Here is a 21,065-nt window from a genome sequence, read left to right on the forward strand (position 1 = left end):
AGGCGGTCCTGTTGGTCTCGCCCCTGAGAGACGATTGGCTGACCTGCTGGGCCCAGGATGGGCCGGGGGCGGGTCCATTTAAAGACCTCGGGACAAAAGCGGTCGCTGTCTGTGCTCCGTGCCGAGACAGGTGCAAGCCCAGCTGGGCTGGGTCCTCCGTGTCACCGAGCCCATCTCCTGGGGGATGGGGTGGGCTGTGTTTTCTTGACGGATTTTTGAGAGCCCCCAACCCCCGGCGGAGCGGAGGATACCATGGTCCCTCAGGGCTCCCGGGCTGAGCTGGAATTCGGAGGACCCCTGGGTAATGGGGCAGAGAGAGGGGGTATTTGGGGCCAGAGCTATGTGAGGGAGAACTGGAGGGTTGAGCTATGAGCGGGGATGGGGGCAGGGTCTGAGGATGAAAGGCTTTGACGGGTATCGGGAGTCAGGATCTAGGAGTGTGCGGGGAAGCGTCTGGAGAGGGGGCTGAGGAGGAGCCAGTTCTGGCGGCTGCAGAGCAGGGGATATGTGGCATGGAGGACCGGGCGAACTAGGGGGAACGCGAGCAGGACCCTCGAGGGGACCAAGACAGTAGTCATAGAAGGGGGCCGAGCGCTGAGAACGGGGTGTGGAAGGCGGCGATGGGAATGCTGACGGGGCCCTGGCTATGACAGGGCGCCTGTGGGGGTCCGGGAGAGTTGGAGAGTGGACCCCCGACGCGGCTGCCCCCTTCCCCAGGCGCTGCGGCACTGCTGCTGCTGCTCCCCGCCACCATGTTCCACCTGCTACTGGTAGCCCGCTCGGGCCCGGCGCGCCTCCTGGGCCCACCCCCTTACCTGCCGGAACTCGAGGAGCTGTGGAGCCCTTGGGCGCTGTTGCTGTGTCTCACCTGGCTCGGCCTGCAGGCGGCGCTCTACCTCTTGCCGGCGCGCAAGGTGCGGACTCGGCTCGCGGACGCGCGGGGGAGGCGGGCGGAGAGAGGGGGCTCGGCGAGAAGAAAGACAGCCTCAACCCTTAGCGCCCTTTTGTGCCCACAGGTGGCCGAGGGGCAGGAACTGAAGGACAAGAGTCGACTGAGCTACCCCATTAACGGTGCTTGGGGGCTGGGTCCTTGCGCGGAGTTGTGGGGATGGGGTTGGAGCCCCAGGCCCGGTGGGGAGGTCTGTGGAGATGAGCCCGCGACCCCAATTTCTATTTTGTGCCTCTTTTACGCCCAGGACGTAGGGGGTTCCACTGGCTCCCTCCACACCCTTCCTCCCTCCACTCCCAGCATTGCTGCCACTCTATGCACCAGAGAAGTGGCTGGGGTGACCCTCCGAAAGCTAAAGTGTCTGACTAATGGCTCGGGACAAGGTCTGCGACCTCCCTGGGCTTTAGGATGTGTGTGTGTGCGTGTGCGTGTGCGTGTGCGTGTGTGTGTGTGTGTGTGTGTGTGTGTGTGTATTTGGGGGGTGGGGGGGAGGGGGAGGGGCGCAATCCCCAGGTCTCACTGTGTGCTGTGGTTCAGGCTTCCAGGCCCTGGTGCTGACAGCCCTGTTGGTGGGCCTGGGAGTGTTAGCCGGGCTGCCCCTGAGCGCGCTCCCGGAAATGCTCCTGCCCTTGGCCTTTGCGGCCACCCTCATCGCCTTCATCTTCAGCCTCCTTCTCTATCTGAAGGCTCTGGTAGCCCCTGCCTCTGCCCTGGCACCCGGGGGGAACTCAGGTGAGAGGAGTCCCAGTAGGGTGTAGATGGAGGCAGATGGGGGTGCTTGCGTGCACCTCACCCTCCATTATTCTCTAGGCAATCCCATTTACGACTTTTTCCTGGGACGGGAGCTCAACCCGCGCATCTGTTCCTTTGACTTCAAATATTTCTGCGAACTGCGGCCTGGCCTCATCGGCTGGGTATGCTGGGCATGGCTAAGTGGGCTTCCAGCCAGGAGGAGGGGTGGGATGGGTGAGCAGTGCCTGGGCAGGGCAGGGCCAATATTGTGCTGACATAAATCATTAATCATTCATTCCACAAATAATTTGTTGAGTCCACATGTACCCAAGCACTGCTCTAGGTACTGGGAGACAAAAGAAAGAAAAGTTACAGGAAAGAAAGAAAAAAAATCTCTGTCTTCATGAAGCCTGCATTCTAGTGGGGAAAGACAGACAAAAAATAAGTAGAATACGTATCGCATGTCAGGGGATGCTAAGTGCTACGGAGAAAGAGCAGCGAGGGAGTTGGGGGAGCAGGTGCAATTTTAACTAAAGCCATCAAGCGCAAAATCTATTTCGAGAAGAGTGATCCTGTGCTGCTTGCTGACCAAAGCGGTGCAGAACTTCAAACTGGTCACTGGGTTTAGCAACCTGTCTGTCACTGGTAGCCTTGAAAACAGGCCAACTGTGTTTTTTTGGTTATAATCACCCATACTGGACTGGTCAAGATTTCCTGAAGGGTTTCTTGGGCAAGGTCCCTGTCACCTTGGAAACTACCTCATCCAGAGACGGGAGTAGTGCTGGGCGCCCGTCACAGATCTGGTCTTCAAGGCTGTTTCCTCATGTGTGAAATGGGATAAAGTAAGAGCTTCCTCCCAGGATTACTGTGAGGATTAGAGGTGGTAACCTGATTGGCAGCCTCAAGCCCAGTGCTACCAGAATGGGGGTGCTCAGTACAGGCTGGCTGCCAGCTAATCATTATCGAGCACTTACTAGGTGCTTAGTGCTTCACACACATTATGGTCCATGATTATCTCCCTTTTCTACATGGAGGTGGGGAAAATACGCTTTAGAGAGGGTAAGCAGCTTGCACAGGTGGCAAAGCTGAGATTCAAAACCAGGTCTGTTTTAACTCTCAAGCCTGAAGTATGCAGTCGCTCCCTACAGCGCTCTCCCAAAGGGAACACTGCAGGACACGGCAAGAGAAAACAGGTCAGGAGGTGGTCCAGTGCGGTCTCTCTGCCCCTGGGTACAGGGGCCGGAGCCACTCAACAAAGGCCTGGAGAGTTAGTGACGGACAGCTGAGAGAAGGGGACAGGCTGGCCACTGCCTTTCCAGGCGCTGCCACATCTGTGGAGACGGACTGGGAACAGACTGCCCTGTCTCACCCTCTGTGTAACCCCCAGGTCCTCATCAACCTGGCCTTGCTGATGCAGGAAGCAGAACTTCGGGGGAGTCCCTCACTGGCCATGTGGCTGGTCAATGGCTTCCAGCTACTATATGTGGGTGATGCCCTTTGGCACGAGGTGAGGCAGGACTGGGCTAGGGAGGGAGAGGGTGCTTCCCACGAGAGGACCTCGTGGGGACTGAGCCAGTGTGTCTGGGTCCTGTCCCGGCAGGAGGCGGTCCTCACCACCATGGACATCATACATGACGGGTTTGGCTTCATGCTGGCCTTTGGGGACCTCGCCTGGGTACCCTTCACCTACAGCCTGCAGGCCCAGTTCCTGCTGTACCACCCAGAGCCCCTGGGGTTGCCCCTGGCCTCGGTCATCTGCCTCATCAATGGTCAGTCAGGAAGGGGCAGCGCTCTCCCTCCCCCTTTCATTCGTTCACTATTTATTCAGCACCCACTAGGTAGGTGCTAAGCCTCACACCCTTCTTTAAAGCCAAGGGCTGGGTCCTGGCTCTCCTGGCAGACTGAGTCCAGGCTGTGGGTAGTTGGTCAGGGTCAGAGAGAAGGCCCCTGACTGCCTGCTCACACTTTCTCCCAGCTGTTGGTTACTACATCTTCCGTGGAGCCAATTCTCAGAAAAACACCTTCCGGAAGAATCCTTCTGATCCCAGAGTGGCTGGTGAGCTGGGTTTCTGGGGTGCCATGAAGTGAGGTTGGGCAGCTGGACTTCCAGGGGGTCCCCCATCCCACTACGTCTTTCCCCAGACCTTGAGACCATCTCTACAGCCACAGGGCGACGGCTGCTGGTGTCTGGGTGGTGGGGTATGGTCCGCCATCCCAACTACCTTGGAGACCTCATCATGGCTCTGGCCTGGTCCTTGCCCTGCGGTGAGTGGTTTGGGTTGGCGCACGGCAGGGGCCGTTAAGTGTGTGAGGGGCAGAGGTGGAGTGGTGAGCACAGGATGCCCAGTCTGGGTGTGGAATGGAGAACAGGGCTGCACCCCAGTGGGGGGAGTAGTCAGGGAGCTGGGGATGGACTCAGGGTGTGGCTGGGCCAGACCTCTGTGACAGCCTAGCACGCCAGCACTCCCTGCAGACCATGGACCTTTCACCATGGAGCCCTGAGGGCCCCGTGAGCCATCAGCTGTGGAAACCTTTGTGAACCGGAGGGCTGGCTGAGTGGTCACAGAGACCCCTTTCCCCACAGGGGTGTCCCACCTGTTGCCCTACTTCTACCTCCTTTACTTCACTGCGCTGTTGGTACACCGTGAGGCCCGGGATGAGCAGCAGTGTCTGCGGAAGTATGGCCTGGCCTGGCACGCATACTGCCGGCGTGTGCCCTACCGAATCGTGCCCTACATCTACTGAAGCAGCTCCACGTGTCCCAGGTCAGGCCACGTGCCCACCCAGCTGCCAGCACACCCAGCACCAGGAGCCTGGACTCACCTGGCACTCAAGGGCCTGCACCCTACCCTGCTCTGAGCTCCGACAGGCAGGGGTGAACAGCCTGATAGGTGGTTGGAGCAAAAGGGGAAAACGAAGACAAAATGGAGTGGAGGGGCTGCTCTTCCTCCTTGGATAAACATCTGGAATGCCTGGTGCTGCTTCTCTCCCTTTCTGGGGCCAGGTTGCTTAAAAACGGGCTGGGTCAGCCCCGATCAGGGAGAAGCTGACAGGTGCTCTGTGGCCACAAGCGTCTGGGGGTGGGTGGCACAGCAGCTGGCACTCAGAAATGGGCACTGGCGACAGGGCAGACCAGTCACAGCTTTATTAATGACAGAGTGTCCAGTTCAGTCAAGGAGCTCCTCAATGAGAGTCCTCCGGGCAGGTGGCAGGGGGCCTCCCCAGAGCTGCTCCAGCTCCCCAGTGAGGGCTGCCACCTCCACGGCTGCCACAGCGTGGGCTCGGTGGGCCCTGGCGCAGTCTAGAGCCAGGGGTGTGAGGGCCTCCTCATTTTCGTTGGTCCAAGACAGCAGGAACTGGCACTTCTTTCGGGCCCGGTAGAGGCAATCTCGTTCCTCAGGGGCCACAGCTCGTTTCCGGGCTCGGCCCAGGGTCTGTGTCAGGTCCCCCAGTGCTGCCAACGTGTAGCCTTTCTGGTTGGCCGGGCCCTCACCCAGCAGGATGAGGGCGGCCTCGCGCATGGCACCCCGTGTGCCCAGGGGTCCGGGGGGATGCTCGCCTGCCTCCAGCACGTGGGCTGCGGCCTGCAGGGCCTCCTCGGTAGAGGTGAAGACTTGCTGGGCGCCCAGGACTCCAGAAACGCTGAGCAGCGTGGCACAGAACTCAGAGAGCAGAGCCTCGTCGCCGCCGTGATACAGGGCAAGAGTGTGTGCGTAGGCGAACAGCACGTTGGGCAGCTGGAAGCGCACGAGCGGCGACGCCCGGCCCCTGCTCAGGCTGGCCAGCGTGGGGATGAGGGTGGGCACGGCGGGAGGGCAGGCCCCGGGGACGTCTCCGAGAATTGGCTCGGCAGCCGCAGGCTCATCCTTCTCGGGTTCCGGTGGCGTCCTCGCAGGGGAGGGCTCCAGCTCCTCGGCGTCACAGCCCGGGGCATCACCCAGCTCCTCCAGAAGCCGCGGCCCGGCGCCGCGAACCCACCACCATGGCCGCCACGGGGGCAGCAGCCGCCCGGCCTCGCCTCGGCTCAGCAGCCGCTCGAAGGCCGCCTTCTCGGCCGGTGCCAGCCGCTCCCAGAGTCCTGAGAGGCCGCCGGGCGCCGGACCAGGCCTGAGGCCTGCGTCCTCGGGCTCGTCCTCGGTCTCACGTTGCTGACGCAGCCGCAGTAGGGCGCTGGCCAGGCGGCTGGGAGAGGCGCTGCGGCCGCGCAGCTCTCCCAGCACCTGGTCACGGTAGAAGTCTTCGGCGCAGGTGCCATGCGCCCGGTAGCAGCGCAGCGAGCAGTAGGGCACGTTACAGCGAGGGCAGGTGTAGCGCGCTGGCTGGGCCTCCCGGGTGGGGCAGAAACCACAAGGCCCGGCCGGCTCCATGGCAACTGGCGCCGCACACCACACGGGAACGCACAAGGGCAGCAGATCACAATCTTCCGGCGCTTCTCGGTTACTTCCGCCTCTTTGCGGGGCCGACGGAGTGCTTAGTCAAAGCTCTTCGAGGATTCTCGTCAGTTTCCGCCCACACTCGGAAGCCAAGCCCCACCCATCTCTTGAGCCGCGCTTGGGCTATGCGCCGGAACCGGTGGGGAGGTACGAGCTCAGCCCCGGCTTCGGCGGAGCTCGGCCCTGCGCGGTGGGAGCGTAGGGAAAGTGCTTCCGGCGGACGCTTCGCCGGTACCAGCTCGCGCCCTAGTGGTTACCTTTTGGGCACTATAAAGCGCTGCGGCAAAACCCAATCTTTGCTAACCTTAATCTACTCTGGGCCACTAATTGTGCTAAACCCATGGGAGATGAGGCGTCCCTGCGCTGAAGGGGCAGCCATTCTACTAGAGGACACAGACAAAGGGGAGGGTGGAAGAAGGCCAAGGCGGGGTGCCTAGACTAGGTGTGTTGGGGGCATTTCCCTCTTGAGAAGAAGCGTTAACAAATATTTGAGCTCTTGCTCGACTTCCTCATCCAACTTTAAAGCGCAAACTTCACACTAGGCAGCGAAAACACACTGAAGAGAAAAATGAGATGAGGTTCCTGCCCTAATGGGCCTTACAGTTTGTGGTAGAGTGCAGGTGACGACTCACAAACTGTGCCAAGCGCTGTGAAGACTTGATCCATGGCACCCCTAAAAGTAAGCTCTGGTTCTTTGGTCCCTCACCTCACTCATACCCAGCCCGACCTCTAGTCAGCTCTGCCTTCGAAATACCTTGTCTCTATCTCAGTTTGGGTCATCCGTTTCCCTACCACGACCTGGATGGATTTGAAGAGTCTGCTCAGTTTTGCATCCCCTTCACCACTGGTGGTCTAAGCTACTTGCTCAACTGGATGACACCAGCTTAACTGGTTTCCTTTTTTCTTGCCAGCTCTCCAGAAAAGTCAGCCAGAGAAAATACTAGATCACCAGTCAGATCACATCAGGCCCTTGCTTAAAACCCTGACCTGCACTTGGACTCAAACCAAACTCCTCTCCACATCTGACAAGACCCTGCAGGATCTGCCACTCACCTTTGCACACAGGTCTCTTAGCTGGAACTCTCACCATCTCACCACTTGATCAGCTCCTGTTTCAGGTCTCACACACATCCCATCGTCAGAGACCTCCCCTAGGACAGTTACCTACCTGTCACACTCCCTTCTATCACAGCACCCTGCTTACTTTGTGAGATCATTAACGCTTGTAACTAGTTTCCTTGCTTTCCGCACAAGAATCTAAACTCCTAAAAGGGATGGGGGCCAATGTCTTTCTAGGAAGCTCACTGTAGAACTCAAAAATAGCCAATATATTTGTGCACTTTCTAGAGGGCAGGTGCTGATCTAAGCACTTCCCATAAAATCCTCAAAGCAACTCGCAAGAGATGATGGCAATGGACTTCCCTGGTGGTCCAGTGGTTAGGACTCGGCGCTTTCACTGCTGGGGCCCCGGGTCGATCCCTAGTGGGGGAACTAAGATTTCACATGCTGTATGGCACAGCCCAAAAAGTGTCAGCCAGCCAGTGAATAAATGGAACAGGGATCCAAACTCAAGGCAGTCCAAGTCTAGAGCCCAAGGTCTTTACCCCGTAGTATGCTGTATTCCAAGAACCAGCAGGTTCAAAAAGCTTAGCAGAATGAATGAATGGGTATGCATGTGTTGCTAGGAGGAAACTTGAATCAGCCCCAGAGAACTCCAATTCTGGGAACACTGCAACAATCAACTGCGCCACCTCACCTGTGATTAGGTTAGCAAGGCCCATCAGGTAATCAGAACAAATAAGATCACTGCAGTACTAACGTAATCAGGCAATACTTTCTGAAGCTGGGGCAGACCAGATTCCTGGTCTGGATTCTACTAAAGCCACAGCTGGTTCCAAGTGCACGGAAATGGCACACTGGTGTTCCCTGATACATCTTCTACTCGATCAATCTCCTCTCCATTGCTGCCCCTATAAAATCTCTCCCACAACGATGGTTCCTGCTATCTTCTGTTTAAAAGAAAAAGACCAAAAAAAGAAAGTATTTGGAAGTTAATTATCAAGTTATTTAGCATTGGGATTGGAATTTTCCTCAACTCTCCATCTGAAGGGCTGGCATTTATGGTTACCAATTTTCATAGGAAGCTTTTTTTGTTGTTGTAGTTTACCACTCATCCACCTCCACCCACACATCCCTGCCAAGCTGCTGACTCTTGACACCGCCAAGAAAACCAAAATGAGGCCTCACTGTTCTTCATACCACCAGCCTGAGAAGCCACATCTATCCCTGAGGCTCTGCACATGAAGATGAAACAATGAGATGATTGGGTAAGTGACTTTATTAGAGAAAGCCAAGATGACAACACACTTAAGAGTTGGCATTGGGGCCCTTCTTCTTGCCAAAGGTAGGCACAACGTTGACAAAGCGCCGGTTGTACTGCATACGCCTCTTGGCCCGGCCCGTCTTCTTCTTCTTTTTCTCTTGTTTGGCCACCTGGGAAAAGGGAGGGATGATCAAACCTGGGGTGCCTCTTCCATGCCTTCCCTCAGGTTCATCGCCAGGAAGGGAGAAAGCAAACAGGGCAAGGGCCAAGGGTTTTGGCTTAGCTGTGCCACAAGAAAACAAAGTCCAAACAACACCACTAATACTCTCACTTACCTTCGGTGTCTGACCTCTTACTTTCCCGGCTCGGGCCAGGGAACCATGGACTTTACCTGTGATAGGAAAGGAGAACAGCAAGCAGTTAGAACAAGAAGGCCCCACCCAGCAGAACCCTTTCTCCCTCAACTCAAGTTTAAAGGCAAGATGGGCCCAAACAGGGAATGAAAACAAAGTCACAAAGACTTGAAATCTAAGAATGTCTAGTCTGGTACATTCTGGGGTGTCACTTCAGAATTTTCCAACTACTGACCTTAAGGCCTAAAGAGCACTTTGGAGATCTGGTCCGACCTCCTGATTTTAGTGAGTAAATTAGGACACAGACAAGGGTTTTATCTAGTAAGTGACTGAAATAGAATGACACTCTGGCTCAGTCTCCCATGGACCTCTCAAAAAGTTCGTTCTGAGAGATGTAAACAGGAAGAACCACCCTGGACTGAGCACACACCCTACACCCATGAGCTTACAAAGCAGTTCAAAACACAGACCTCCCCAACTCACCTCCAAGCATGCGGCCGGCTACTTCCAGAGTGCTCAGAGCCTCCACCCCACACTGGCCCAGGGTAGCCTCATCCTCTAGGGGTGTGCCTGCCATAAGCAGGACTTGATCTTCTGGAGCGATGCCCTCCAACGAGGCTACGTGAGCCTACAGGGAAAAACGAGACTCAGCGTTCCCGCGGCGGGCGAGGATGAAAAACACAGAAGACCCCAGGGAGCACCACGGAGCCTTACCTTGATCTGGGCGACCGTCTCCTGGACGGTCACCTCGAGAGTGTGTAGCTCCTGGGCGCGGACAAAGAGCTGCATGTTGGCGACTGAAAAAAAAAGGGGGGGTGCTGTTAAGAGAAAAAATACTCTGGGCGAGAGGAGGGTCAGAAAATGGGTGGCAGGCCGGGGACGACGGCGCCGAAAAGTAGGTGGTCTCGGGGTCTCACGTGGGTAAGGCCGGGCCTGCCAGGGAGGTCGGACGGGGACTGGCCTGGCCCCCAGAGCAGCCCTTCTTCCCCCGTTTTTCCCGCGTCCTCCAACCTCGCGGCCAACCTGCGAGCCCTTCGGATCCATCCGTGGCACAAACCTTACCTGAACCGCGGATACCGCTGCCGCTACCGCGAAGATGGAGTCGAGAAAGAGGAAGGAGCTAGGGCGGGTACGGCCTCGTCGCCTGCTGCGTGTCACGTCACTGCTGAGCGACCGACAAGGCCTCTGACTTTTGTACCGCCCTAGGCCGCCTGGCTCCGCCTCTTTGTGCTTTGCGCAGGCGTTCTCTCGGTCCCGGGGTGGGTGGGGGTGGGGTGGGGGTGGGCGCCGGGCGAGCCGGAAGGGGCGGGACCAGGTTGGTTGCGCGCGCAGAAAGCGAGTGTACGGGGGAGTTCAAGATGGCAGCCACCATGTTTCGGGCTGTGCAGCGAGGCTGGAGGACCGGTGTCCTGCCGGGCTGCGGGCTGCGGCTACTGGTGAGAGCGCTGACCCTGAAGCTGGGGGCAGAGGGCTGGGTGGAGGCTCACCGTATTTCTTGTAGTCTAAAAACCGCGTCCCTATCTAGGGGGCACTTTTCTGGAGCTCAGATAAAAGATTGACAGGGAAGGTGGCAGGGCTTGGAGCGCGTTTCGGAGTGTGGGGCTTGAAATATGATTGGAGGACAACTTGAGTTAGTTGGAACTGGGAGGTGCTGCACATAGACTCTCGCTGCCTATTTTTTTGAAGGGGAAACCGTACCAGAGTGTGGGAATTGGCCCCAGATCGTTGGCGACACTTCTGAGAACCTAGGACTCACGATATATAGGCCACTTCATCTTCTCATTCTCATTGTAACCCTGGGGCCTATCAGGAGTCCAGGGTATCTGTTGGGAGAAGTATAGGAGGACAGACTCCGGAATGTGACCTTAGGTAGATTGTTTGCTAATGTCTTAATCTTTCTTGGATGTACACCGGGGGGTAATAAAATACCTGACTTGTCGAATTAAGTTGTAAGCACTTAGTGCCTGGTGGTGTCCATATGAGGCCGAAATATTCCAGGTGAGGGAGGGTCACATCGGATGAGTGTGAGTGGGAAATTTTCACGATTGCTGAAAGAGCCTAACCCAGAACTAGAATATTTCAGTAGAATCTTCACAGGAAACTTTAAAATACTGAAGAATGCCGTATTGGTCACACTTACGGTTACCCAGCTTTTCAGATGTATACACACACTTCTCATTTGAGTCCCACAAAAATCCTGAGGGAGGCAGGCCCTTCCGAGTTCCTGAACTTCTTTTTCAGACCTACTTGTACCCTGCACTCTAGCAAACTGAAGTCTGGTGCTTTCCTACCTCCAGCCTTTTATATTTATACTATTCTCTCTGCTTGTCATGTTTCTTTTTTCTACTTAACTGAAGTTCTCCCTATTCTGGGGTGGTGGGTGGGGCGTGGGGGATGGGTAGGCTGATGGAGAGATTTTTTTTTCCCCCCCTCGGAGCCAGACCCAGGGGCCTCCTGATTACCCCAGCTTCGTGGAGTCTGTGGATGAATACCGTTTTGTGGAGCGCCTGTTACCCCCCACCAGCATCCCAAAGCCCCCAAAGCATGAACATTATCCCACTTCTAGTGGCTGGCAGCCCCCCAGAGGTGAGCTGGGTGATGGGGATGGCTTGAAGGCTGCAGGGAAACATCCCCCTACCTAGAGATCTATCTGCCCTGGCTGAGGCTCTGTACTCCCCAGAGGGTTCAGGACTTGTGTTGAGATCTCTCAGAGCTAGCATCTGTCTTACGTTCAACAAAGGGCCAGGGATCGGAGACCTGTTTGGCTAATACCCATCCATCCACACTACTGGGGTGAGGGCTTCCCATGTGGGAAAAGTGAAGCATAGAGAGAAGACCCAAGAATTTGGACCCCCACCTCCACCCCCGGCCATAATTGAGAACACAGCTTGGGAGGTGGGCAGTTCTGGGTCCAAATTTGGCTTTGCTGTCTATTGCCAGTATGGTTGAGTTAGTCACTTAGCTTCTCCCAACCTCAGCTGCAGCAAAATAGAGATCATCTGCTCAGCACATAAAGCATGTCATGCAGAGCCCAGCCTGTGGTAGGTGTTCAGTTCTTATAAACCCCCATCCCTTTGTGCCAGAGATTGATTTTAGCCTCCCCTACCCAGTGGAGAAGGGCAAGGATTGGCTCCAGAGGGGGACTCAAAGATCCCGGGAGGCATAGCCCTGACCTCATTTCTTCTTGAGCACCTTCTGGTGCCAGGCCTGTGCTGGGCCTTGAGGTACCAGGGTGAACAAGCTGGTCCTGGCTCTAAACTTAGGGAAAGAGCAGGTCTCCTGATCTGAAGTCTGGAGGTGGCTTTGCTGTTAGGTTCACTGACCCCCTGCACACTCTGAGGAGAAAGGCCTTGGCTGAGGTGAGATGAAGTCTGGGAACATTTGACTTATCACTGTCCCTCTCTGTCATAGACCCCCCACCCAACCTGCCCTACTTTGTGCGACGCTCTCGTATGCACAACATCCCAGTCTACAAGGACATCACGCATGGAAACCGTCAGATGACTGTGATCCGGAAGGTGGAGGGGGACATTTGGGTAAGTGGGTGGGTGGGTCAGGGTCCGGTTCTGACCTTTCAGGGCTGAAGGGATGGGAACCCTCTAGAGGGAAAGGTCTTACCAGGCCTGATTCATCATCTTCCCCCAGGCCCTGCAGAAGGATGTGGAAGATTTTCTGAGCCCGCTGCTGGGGAAGACACCTATCACCCAGGTCAATGAGGTGACAGGTACCCTTCGGGTCAAGGGCTACTTTGATCAGCAGCTCAAAGCCTGGCTTCTGGAGAAGGGCTTCTGAAGCCCAGCTGAGCAGCCTGCACGACCAGCGTCCCCCTGCGGCTGGAGTGCCGGGGATCTCAGGAGGAGGGGAGTGGCTGTTGAGGCAGCTAGGGGAAAGGGGCACAGAGACCAGGGCTGAGGGCCTTGGAGCAGGCCTTGTTTGCATAAAGGAGGAAATGGGACTGTATAGGTGCCAGCACGGGGGGAGGGCTGTCTAATATTGGAGACCCACCAGGAACGGCCAAGCTAGGGGGGAGCATTAATTCCTCCGCCCCCCCACTTTGGCGTGTTCCTGCTTTCCCTTCATTGGAGCTCCTTGGACTCAGCTATTCAAGCTGTAGAGGTGATTGACTGCCCCTCTGTTGGAAGCAGTAGCCCAGCCCAGTTTACGGGAGGGTAGCACAGGGCAGACCCATTGGGCACATTCCTTCCTTGGCCCGCAGACCCTCACTGCGGCAGAAAAATCCCTGAGCCCTTGCTCTAGGTCATACCTGACTTGGTAGAGGCTACAGAGAACACAACACGACTCAGACGTGGGTCCTGGAGGTCTTCAGTTCCAACTGTAGTGCACGTCAGCCCCTTGGCTCATTCCTTTTACCCATGGAGAGGCAAAAAGGCCAGTTACCTCTATTCCATTCCATATTAAGAGTTGGGTCTGACTGGGTTTCCAGCTCCAGCAAATTAAGTGATTAGCTTTAGCTGGTCTGCCCACAAGGGGCTCCTTGAGAGCTCCTAGCAGCCCAGCACAGGGCCATCCTTCCCAGGTTGCTGACCTAGTATCAAGGCTGGACAGGGGGTTTGCAGGCAGGAAGATGCTGACCTTTTGTCCCTGCCATCCCATCCCACCCCGGCCAAGGAACCTTCACACCTGCCCCATCCTTGGGAGTCACAAGGGCCAAAAGCCAGAGTTCCCACCCCATCTCAGCAGCAAGCTGGCTTAAGACAGGGTTCAGAGCCTGGCTCCCCTACTTGCTCTGACCTAAGGCAGGGTACTTAACCTTTCTGGGGTTCAGTTTCTTCATATATAAAATGGGTATATCTTTCTAATACCTTAATATTCAACATTGTGCCCAAGAACAGTGCTGGCTTGTGTAAGTAAACCCTCACTCCTGGAGATTCCAGGCCACTCTCGAGTCTATGGCCTGAGTTAAGAAAAAGGAGCATGGCACACTGATCCTATCACACCAGTTCCACCAGTCATTAATGCAAGTTTTTATTTGGCTGTATATACAATTTAAGCTATTAAAATTTGTACAATATTTACAAATTAAATAATCATCTGAAACTGTCTCCAGCAACTCCTGTAACACAACACTGAGGGGCAAAAGGCAGGGGCAGGCAATGCCTTGGCTCCTGTCGTCCCCACCTGGCCCAGAGCCTTTTCTAAACTGGAAAGACAGGGAGCTTGGCACTCCTGCTCCCCTTTCCTGGGGTCAAGCATTCAAATTCAAAGACAAAATTTAAGCCAAAAGACAATAGCAAGGAAGTAATTCCAATTCTTCTAAACTCAAGAAAAATTCTGTAAGTTAAGAAGTTGCCTTCTGTAGGTTCTGGGGCTTGCAGTGGTTCAGAAGCAGACACAAGAGCCCTCAGCCTAGACTGAGGTTGCACAGTGGCTGCTGGGTGAGACCAGGGACAGTCTCACCTCAGACAAACTGCAGGGAGAAAAGGGCCTGGGGGGGAGGGGCAGAGCAGGGCCCTTCAGTGCTGCCGGCCTGCTTCTCCACCCCAGACACTCCTTTCCCTGAGCTGTGTGGTTGCCAGTAAGACATGGAAATGCCACAGGGCACAAGGGGCACAGCCACCACCACAAAGGGCTCCTGGGGAGTTCGGGTAAGAAAATGACATCAGTACCAGTCTTCGTGGGTGGGCCCGGGAGCAAGTTCCTGGCCTACCTCCAGCCCCTTGAGTCCACACTTGGGAACAGGAGCTAATACTGTTCGGCACTGCAGCGTGACTCCACACACAAGGGGGGCTCGGAGGGGCTCCCCTTCTCCCAGAAAGGGACTGGGTGGGTCAGAGGGCTTCTCAGACACTGCACCTTTCTGTCTTCGTGGCCCCAGCAGAACACAGGGCTGAAGGGTTGGAGAGGAAGGCTGGAACTGACCCAAGATCCCCATGGCTGCCTGGGACTGTAAGGGCTGGAGTCAACTGGGGCCTCAGGCCTCTTTCCACTTGGTCAGATGCCACCTCCTCTGTGTCAGAGCTGGGGGTTACTACTCCCTGGTGCAGACAGAGAGGGAGCTGCCACTTGGTGGCAGGACGTGTTCCAGCGCGGACTGCTCAAGAGTGGGGGCAGGGGCCAGGACTGGGGCAGTGTCAGTGGGCAACAGGGGACTCCAACTTCTGCAGGCGACGGCGGCGGAGCTCTGCTGCGTCAGGCTCCCCATCCTCAGGCAGCTCCTCGGTGCCCGCTGACTCAGGAGCTGGGGACAGAGAGGTCCAGAAGCGGAACCCAGAGAAGTCCCCTGCCCCACCCCACTGTAGGCTGACCGCAACTACCTGAAGGCTTTTCAGGTTCAGGGGCTGGTGGGGAGGCTCCCAGGGATGGGGTGGTGGCCTCAGAGCTGGGGGTGCTGGTGGAGAAGGCAGCAGCGACAGCTGTAGGGGCAGTCTCCTCAGTGGGGTTGGCTGAGGTGGCAGGCCGGGGGGGCCTAGGAAGAGAAGGGACAAGAGGAGGGCCTTGGCATCCTGGCACGACTCGAGAGATTCTGCCCTCCGTGAGCCTTGCGGGGTGCACTCCAGCACCGATGTGCCTCGCAGCCCCAGTGACGCAGACACGACTGAACACGTTGACTGATTCTTGGAATTCTATACCACAGATTGATTGTAAACCACTTGCGGGCAGGGACCGTTGGCCTTGTTCACTGTTATACTGCAGGGTTGCCACTCTGAGATGCCAGGCACCTTCTAGAGTACCAGCTAAGACAGTGCACTGAATAACACAAAGCACGCAAGTCTCAGACTCAAGCTCCCCTCCAAGTCTGTACCGACATTGCTGGGTGCCAGCACTTTGTCTATATCCCCTGCGAATAGGAATCAGAACTCTATTCAAATAAGGTAATGGAGGTCACAGAGCAAGTGAGTAATAAGATCAGGACTTGAATTCGGGCCAAGCTGGCTCCAAGCGACTTTGTATTTGCTGTCTCAGATCAGGAGCAGTGACTCCCAGTCAAAGTGTTGCCCTGTGTCAAGAGAGTATACGTGATTAAAGTACTGGGAATTATATACGAGGACAAGATTCAAGGATAGCTCTCTGATAAACACCACTCCTCCTCAGATCCAGACAGGCCTTCTGCAGTGGGAAGATAAAAAGGAATCAAGAACCCCGACACCTTGGGTGTGCCTAGAGATAGAATGCCCGAATCGACACGTATCACAGGGTGGCAGGGGAGAAAAAGGCCCAGAACCACTGCTGGGGGCCTTCTCTCGGCAGCCCCACACCCCTGCTGCCCACCCTGGCCCCCGTGTAGGCATACCCGAGGGAGGCGAGCACGGTGAGGTACTGGTTGATCTGCAGCATGGCGGCATCCAGCAGCGTGTGGATGTTGCGCAGGCTCTGTAGCCGGGCCTCCAGGTGCTGCCGCTCGTGGCCTTCCAGAGCCCGCAGCTCCTCTGGGGTCAGCCCAGCAAAGCCGGCAGGAGGCACAGGCATCGGGGGGAAGGCTGGAGAGAGAGAGAGGCTCAGCCTGGGCTGCCTGGGCCTGACACCCCCACACCTCCCAAAACAACCCCACGAGCGGCCCAGCTTACCAAAAGGTGGAGGCAGCGGCATGCCCATCCACGGGGGAGGGAAGGGGAAGCCTGGGGCAGGGCCAGCGTCAGGGGTGGAGGCCGAGCCAGGTGCTGGGGCAGAGGCAGCAGAACCAGCTGTGGTTGTGGCTGCTCCACTGGGCCGAGAAAGGGCTGCGAAAGAGCAAGAACAGGAAGTTAGTCCGTGCTGAGGGGCCTCTGCTTCCCTTCCTTCCACCGCCCTGGCTGGCGTGCTACCCAAAAGACTCACCTGCACTGGTGGACGGAGGGGCCACAGCGTCTCCAGAGCTGGGGGGAGGTGGGACAGGAGGAAAGGGGCCCATGGGGGGCCACAGCGGGAACATGCCTGGGGGGAAGGGAGGCAGGAGGCCCTGGGCGACTGCAGAGAGAGGACGGGGTGGTGAGAAAAGGTCCAAACTGAGATAGAGCCAAATCGCAGGCAAGGGACCAGGTATTGGGGCTCTGTCCTCTGCTCCCACAGGCCCTCTCTGAGCCCAGCACGGATCAGACATGACGGCAATCATCTGCGTCTCTTCCCGTGACCAGCCCCCCGGCCCCAGACTGAGCTTCGAGGGCAGGGACTCTGATTCACCTCCGCATTTCCCACTCCCAGTCTGGGGCGAGAACCCAGCAGTGTGCTGGATGGCCAGATGAGTGCCACTCACAGTTGGGGGGCTGGGGCAGGAGTGGTGGGGGGTGGGGGGCAGGTGGTGGCCCCTGATCCGCAGGCTCAGGGGGCGGTGGTGACTGGGTCGGCAGCGACGCCCGAAGGACATCCATACGGCAGGTGGGGCAGGTCTGCTGCCGCTGGAACCAGGAGCGCAAGCAGCTGGGGGTCAAGACCAGGCAACAGTTAGCAGGTGCCTCGGGGTCTGCCTTCCAAAGCCGCTCCCTCATGTGCAGGCTGCTCAGGGCATCTCCACCTGGTGTGGAAAATGTGGTTGCAGGGCAGTCTCTTGGCACCAGTCACCATCTCTTCTCGGCAGATGATGCAGACGTTGTCCATCGCCTGGAGTTCCTCTGGGGTGGCGTCTGGATACCTGGTTAGGACAGACCAAGGACACGTCAAGACCAGAGCTGGAGGCAGGGGCACCTGGGGCACAGCCTGGGCGAGCAGCTAGGACACGCCCACTTACAGTGTGTTCATGTTGCGGATAGCTCGGCGAGACATGATGGCATCTGTCACAGCTTTCTTGAACTGCCTGAAAAGACAGTTTCAGTAGAAGGAGGGAGACGGAGGGGAGGGGTCAGAGCTGTGGCAGGGCAGGGCTAGGCTCACCTCATGGCCAGGTACATAGGCCGGATGGCAAAGAGAGGGAAAGTGTGCACCTTGATCATGATGGTCATGAAAGCCATGTACAGCAGAACCTTGATAAAGCCTGGGGGCAAGGGGTGCAGAGAGTGACAGGTCACAGGGCCTGGTAGGCAGGGCTGGGGACACTGGTGCAGGTCAGGGGAGGTCCAGGCCTGTCTCACCTGTAAACAGCTCCGTGTAGAGCATGTACACGGCCTTATTGTCCCAGGGATTCTCGCTCTGGAGGTCCACAGAGTGCAGCACGTACTTGATGAAGATGGTGAGCACCATAGTCATCAGGATGGCATACTGGGGGTGGGGGGGTGGACATATGAACACAGGCCCCGGGCTCCAGCCAAACCGCTGTCCCCAGGCCTGTGCACAGCGGAGGGCCACGGTACAAGCACAGGCTTGGACACAGCCGGGGTCCTCCTAGCTTCTCCACTCACTAGCTAGTGTGACTTTCAGCAACTCGTAGACCTCTCTGAACCTCAGTTTGCTTGTCTGTAAATGACAGAATTAACTGTTCCTTTATAACAACGTTGTTTTGCTGATTGAAAGAGATGCAGGTCAAGTGCTCAGCACAGGGCCCGGCATACAGTAAGCACTCAACAGACGTGAACTGTTGTCACTGGACACGTTCTTCCTCTGCTGGGGACACACCTCCCCAGCTGTCCATCAAGCTAATTCCTTCTGTCCATCGACAGCCAGCTCCTCTGGCATCAACTTCCAGGAAGCCTTCCCTGAGCGCCAGGTCAGGGCTCCTCCTCCACACGCGCCTTTCTGCGCCGTCCCCGCTCTCCTAGGAGTGCGTAGAGGGCAGGGGCTGGGACTGACTGATGGCTGCTCCTTGGTGGCCCACACGGGCTGGCCACAGAGCAGGTGCTCGATAAAGGTTTGTCAGGGCACAACAGTGCCACCTTGGGCTTGTCCTCCCAACCTCCCAAGCCAGTTTTACCTCAAAGCCAAACACCAGCTGCACAGAGGCCCCACGGGTCAGGATGCTGTGATAGGCATGGCTGACGAAGAGGAAGTCCAGGATACCCAGGAGGAACATAAGGGCTGTGGGGACCCCCCAAATGGGAGGTTGGTGGGGTCAGCCCAGGGCCTGACAGCCACTTCCTGCTCTAAGACAGCTCCCACCCTCAAGCCCACCACGGCCCTAGCCATCTAGTCAGGTGGGTACACTCCACTGAACCCGGCCCCCTGGGAACTCCAGTTCTGCCTAGGGGTGGCCCAAGCTCCAGGTGAGGAGGCAAAGAGCTAAGGGGCTAGGCAGTTGAGAAGCCCTGGAGTGGAACAGGCAGAGATGATGCAAATTAACTTCCTAAATTATCTTTCCTGTACAGCTGAGGGCCGAGGGCAGCCTGTGCTCTACGGTACAGGTCCATGGTTAGTGACTTTTCATGTTCCAGTCCTTCATGGTGCCTCTTCTCCCTCCAGCTCCCTCCTCTCCGCTCCCATGGGTCTCACTCACACACAATGCGGCAGTGAAAGAGCCAGGAGATATTGGGGCTGCGTTCCATCTGAGGCAGAGGAGAGAGGGGGCCCGTCAGGAAGGCTGGGGCTCACTCCATGTCCCCAACCCAGCCATCACTCCACAAGCCAGCCCTCTGTCTGCTCCAGAGAACCCCCCGACCCAACTCACAAAGTCCACACGGTCCTCAGCCAGCCAGTGAAAACACTTGAGGAAGAGAAGGAGAGTGAAGAGTGCCACAAAGCGGGGGCTAAAGTCATCCCGAAAAACAGTGAAGGCCAGACAAGTCTCAGTGACAGCATACCAGGAACGTTCCAGGAGATGCTGCAGGTTGGGCAAGGAATGATGTGGAACTCAGACATTCTGCTTGCCCAGCTCCCTGCCCCTCACCTTTGGAGCCATGAACATCTCACCTCCATCTCTGCTGCCCTCAGCTGTCCGAAGAACACCTTGCCCATCACCTTGCCCAAGAGGAAGACAAGGACGAAGGCCTGGATGTACAGGACCTAGGAGTGAGGGGAGGCTATGGTTTGAGGTCACTTTCTGCTTTGCTCTGTCCGGGGCTCATCACTCAGGAGCCTCTCCACATCCCCATCACAATTTGTTCAAAGTTAGGCCTGGCAGCTACTTCACTTGTCTCCCACTTACCTGACCTTTAGCCCCACCCCTGTCTCAAACAGACTCCTCCTTCCCTCCCAGGGAGTTCCTCCCTCCCTGAGCCCTGAACTCACTGCCATGCTGGGGCTAGACTTGGTCAAGTACACCACGGTGGGGTAGAACTGGTGCTTGAGGTAGTAGGCATGAGCCACCACGGCCCCGGTCAGCGCCAGGCTGGCCGCCATCATCACGGCGGTGCGGAACATTGCCCTGGCCTAGGGACCTGCGGGGGGAAAGAACGGTGTGATGCCCAATACTGTGCACACCTAGCACAGCGCCTGAGACGCAGCGCTAGTAAACAGGAGAAAGCAAAGGAAACCTCACTTCGTCCTCACCATCATCGCATCAAGAATAGCATATACTCCCCCATTTTACAAATTAGAAGACTGAGACTCAAAGGGGTTAAGTGATCACACTGACGCAAGGCCAGCAGCCTGGGTTAGTCTTGTTTCAGATCTAGGGCTCTTTCCACGCCGCCTGCCAGACCGCCGCCTCCAGGGAAGAATGAGGAAAGGCAGCAAAGTCGGAGGAGGAGGGAACTGCTCCCAGTGTCCCTAAAGTGACGGTGATGGAGTGGGATGCAAAAGCAGAAATCTCCCGCAGCGGGAACGTGCGGCCTGGACCGGGAGAAGCCAAGGCGCTGGGGGGCGCAGCCGGGCAGGCGACAGCGCCGGTGACAGCTCCGCCAGGGTGGGCAGCTCCGACGCGCGCCCCGCGGGAGCGGGCGGGGTACGTCAGGTTGGAACCCTGGCGCTCCCCAACCCCCGGGCAGTGTCAACTCGGGGCACCGGAGAAACGGCCGACCGTCAGGATGCAGGGGCGGGACGGAGAGGGACCCGGGTCGCCTCCACGTTCGCGCACCTGTAAACGCCAGGAGCTGCGAGCGTCGCAGACGGGGCCGAGACTCTGAGAGCGGCCGCGCGGGAGCCTGTCTACGGCCAGATGACAGGCCGAAAGCGGGCGACGGGGCTGAGGGGGCGCGCCGACCCCGGAGACCTGAAGGGGAAAGATCCAGGTCCCGACTCCAACCCCAACCCGGGCCCGACCCCGGCCCCGGCCCACTCACCAGGTGCCCAGCACCGCGAGCCCGCTCAAACCCCGCGACTGCGGAGGCGACTCCGATTAACAACACTCCCCACCCACTGCGAGCCGGAACTTCGGGAGTGAGACACCTCACTTCCGGCGGGGCGGGGCGGGGAATGGATCGTACCAAGTGCTGCTTTCCCTTGCCCGCGCAGCGCGCTCCGCGCGGTGCCGGGAACAGTAGTCCCACCACGCAACTGGGGTTCGTGCTCACGGTTCTAGCGACAGATGGGAGAGG

The 21,065-nt window shown here is 57.3% G+C and overlaps 5 protein-coding genes across 8 annotated transcripts; 2 read left to right on the forward strand and 3 right to left on the reverse strand.

The window, feature by feature from the left end:
- Positions 1 to 45: 45 nt before the first annotated feature.
- TM7SF2 (transmembrane 7 superfamily member 2) lies at positions 46 to 4,658 on the forward strand. 3 transcript variants are annotated; one of them, XM_027090370.1, is made up of 10 exons: positions 46 to 301; positions 654 to 914; positions 1,017 to 1,332; positions 1,487 to 1,681; positions 1,760 to 1,863; positions 3,069 to 3,188; positions 3,282 to 3,450; positions 3,657 to 3,737; positions 3,824 to 3,946; positions 4,266 to 4,658. In XM_027090370.1, the coding sequence occupies exons 2-10, from the start codon at positions 753 to 755 to the stop codon at positions 4,424 to 4,426; spliced, it is 1,431 nt and encodes a 476-aa protein (XP_026946171.1). In that variant the 5' UTR covers positions 46 to 301; positions 654 to 752; the 3' UTR covers positions 4,427 to 4,658. The 3 variants fall into 3 exon arrangements, with proteins under 3 accessions (XP_026946171.1, XP_026946170.1, XP_026946172.1); XM_027090369.1 differs by having other exon boundaries at positions 718 to 914; XM_027090371.1 differs by having other exon boundaries at positions 718 to 914; positions 1,017 to 1,071.
- Positions 4,659 to 4,802: 144 nt separating this feature from the next.
- On the reverse strand, positions 4,803 to 8,323 carry ZNHIT2 (zinc finger HIT-type containing 2). The gene has a single exon (XM_027090372.1). The coding sequence runs from the start codon at positions 6,046 to 6,048 to the stop codon at positions 4,849 to 4,851; it is 1,200 nt and encodes a 399-aa protein (XP_026946173.1). The 5' UTR covers positions 6,049 to 8,323; the 3' UTR covers positions 4,803 to 4,848.
- Positions 8,324 to 8,436: 113 nt separating this feature from the next.
- Positions 8,437 to 10,040, reverse strand: FAU (FAU ubiquitin like and ribosomal protein S30 fusion). The gene is made up of 5 exons (XM_027090376.1): positions 9,853 to 10,040; positions 9,505 to 9,587; positions 9,274 to 9,418; positions 8,773 to 8,828; positions 8,437 to 8,607 (listed from the first exon to the last, which is right to left on the reverse strand). Exons 2-5 carry the CDS (start codon positions 9,577 to 9,579, stop codon positions 8,482 to 8,484), a joined length of 402 nt encoding a protein of 133 aa, XP_026946177.1. The 5' UTR covers positions 9,580 to 9,587; positions 9,853 to 10,040; the 3' UTR covers positions 8,437 to 8,481.
- Positions 10,041 to 10,113: 73 nt separating this feature from the next.
- On the forward strand, positions 10,114 to 13,848 carry MRPL49 (mitochondrial ribosomal protein L49). The gene is made up of 4 exons (XM_027090797.1): positions 10,114 to 10,226; positions 11,232 to 11,376; positions 12,202 to 12,326; positions 12,436 to 13,848. Exons 1-4 carry the CDS (start codon positions 10,149 to 10,151, stop codon positions 12,580 to 12,582), a joined length of 495 nt encoding a protein of 164 aa, XP_026946598.1. The 5' UTR covers positions 10,114 to 10,148; the 3' UTR covers positions 12,583 to 13,848.
- Positions 13,761 to 20,938, reverse strand: SYVN1 (synoviolin 1). Of its 2 annotated transcripts, none has more exons than XM_027090795.1 (16): positions 20,811 to 20,938; positions 19,819 to 19,967; positions 19,501 to 19,593; positions 19,259 to 19,411; positions 19,088 to 19,136; positions 18,569 to 18,672; positions 17,793 to 17,919; positions 17,596 to 17,695; positions 17,453 to 17,518; positions 17,240 to 17,356; positions 16,982 to 17,145; positions 16,567 to 16,695; positions 16,317 to 16,469; positions 16,043 to 16,229; positions 15,066 to 15,217; positions 13,761 to 14,989 (listed from the first exon to the last, which is right to left on the reverse strand). In XM_027090795.1, the coding sequence occupies exons 2-16, from the start codon at positions 19,948 to 19,950 to the stop codon at positions 14,883 to 14,885; spliced, it is 1,833 nt and encodes a 610-aa protein (XP_026946596.1). In that variant the 5' UTR covers positions 19,951 to 19,967; positions 20,811 to 20,938; the 3' UTR covers positions 13,761 to 14,882. The 2 variants fall into 2 exon arrangements, with proteins under 2 accessions (XP_026946596.1, XP_026946597.1); XM_027090796.1 differs by lacking the exon at positions 20,811 to 20,938 and adding an exon at positions 20,606 to 20,799.
- Between the last annotated feature and the right edge of the window lie 127 nt (positions 20,939 to 21,065).

The sequence above is a fragment of the Aethalodelphis obliquidens genome, unplaced genomic scaffold, assembly GCF_003676395.1.
Source record: "Aethalodelphis obliquidens isolate GAN/ISIS:26980383/991018 unplaced genomic scaffold, ASM367639v1 scaffold69, whole genome shotgun sequence".
NCBI lineage: Eukaryota > Metazoa > Chordata > Mammalia > Artiodactyla > Delphinidae > Aethalodelphis > Aethalodelphis obliquidens.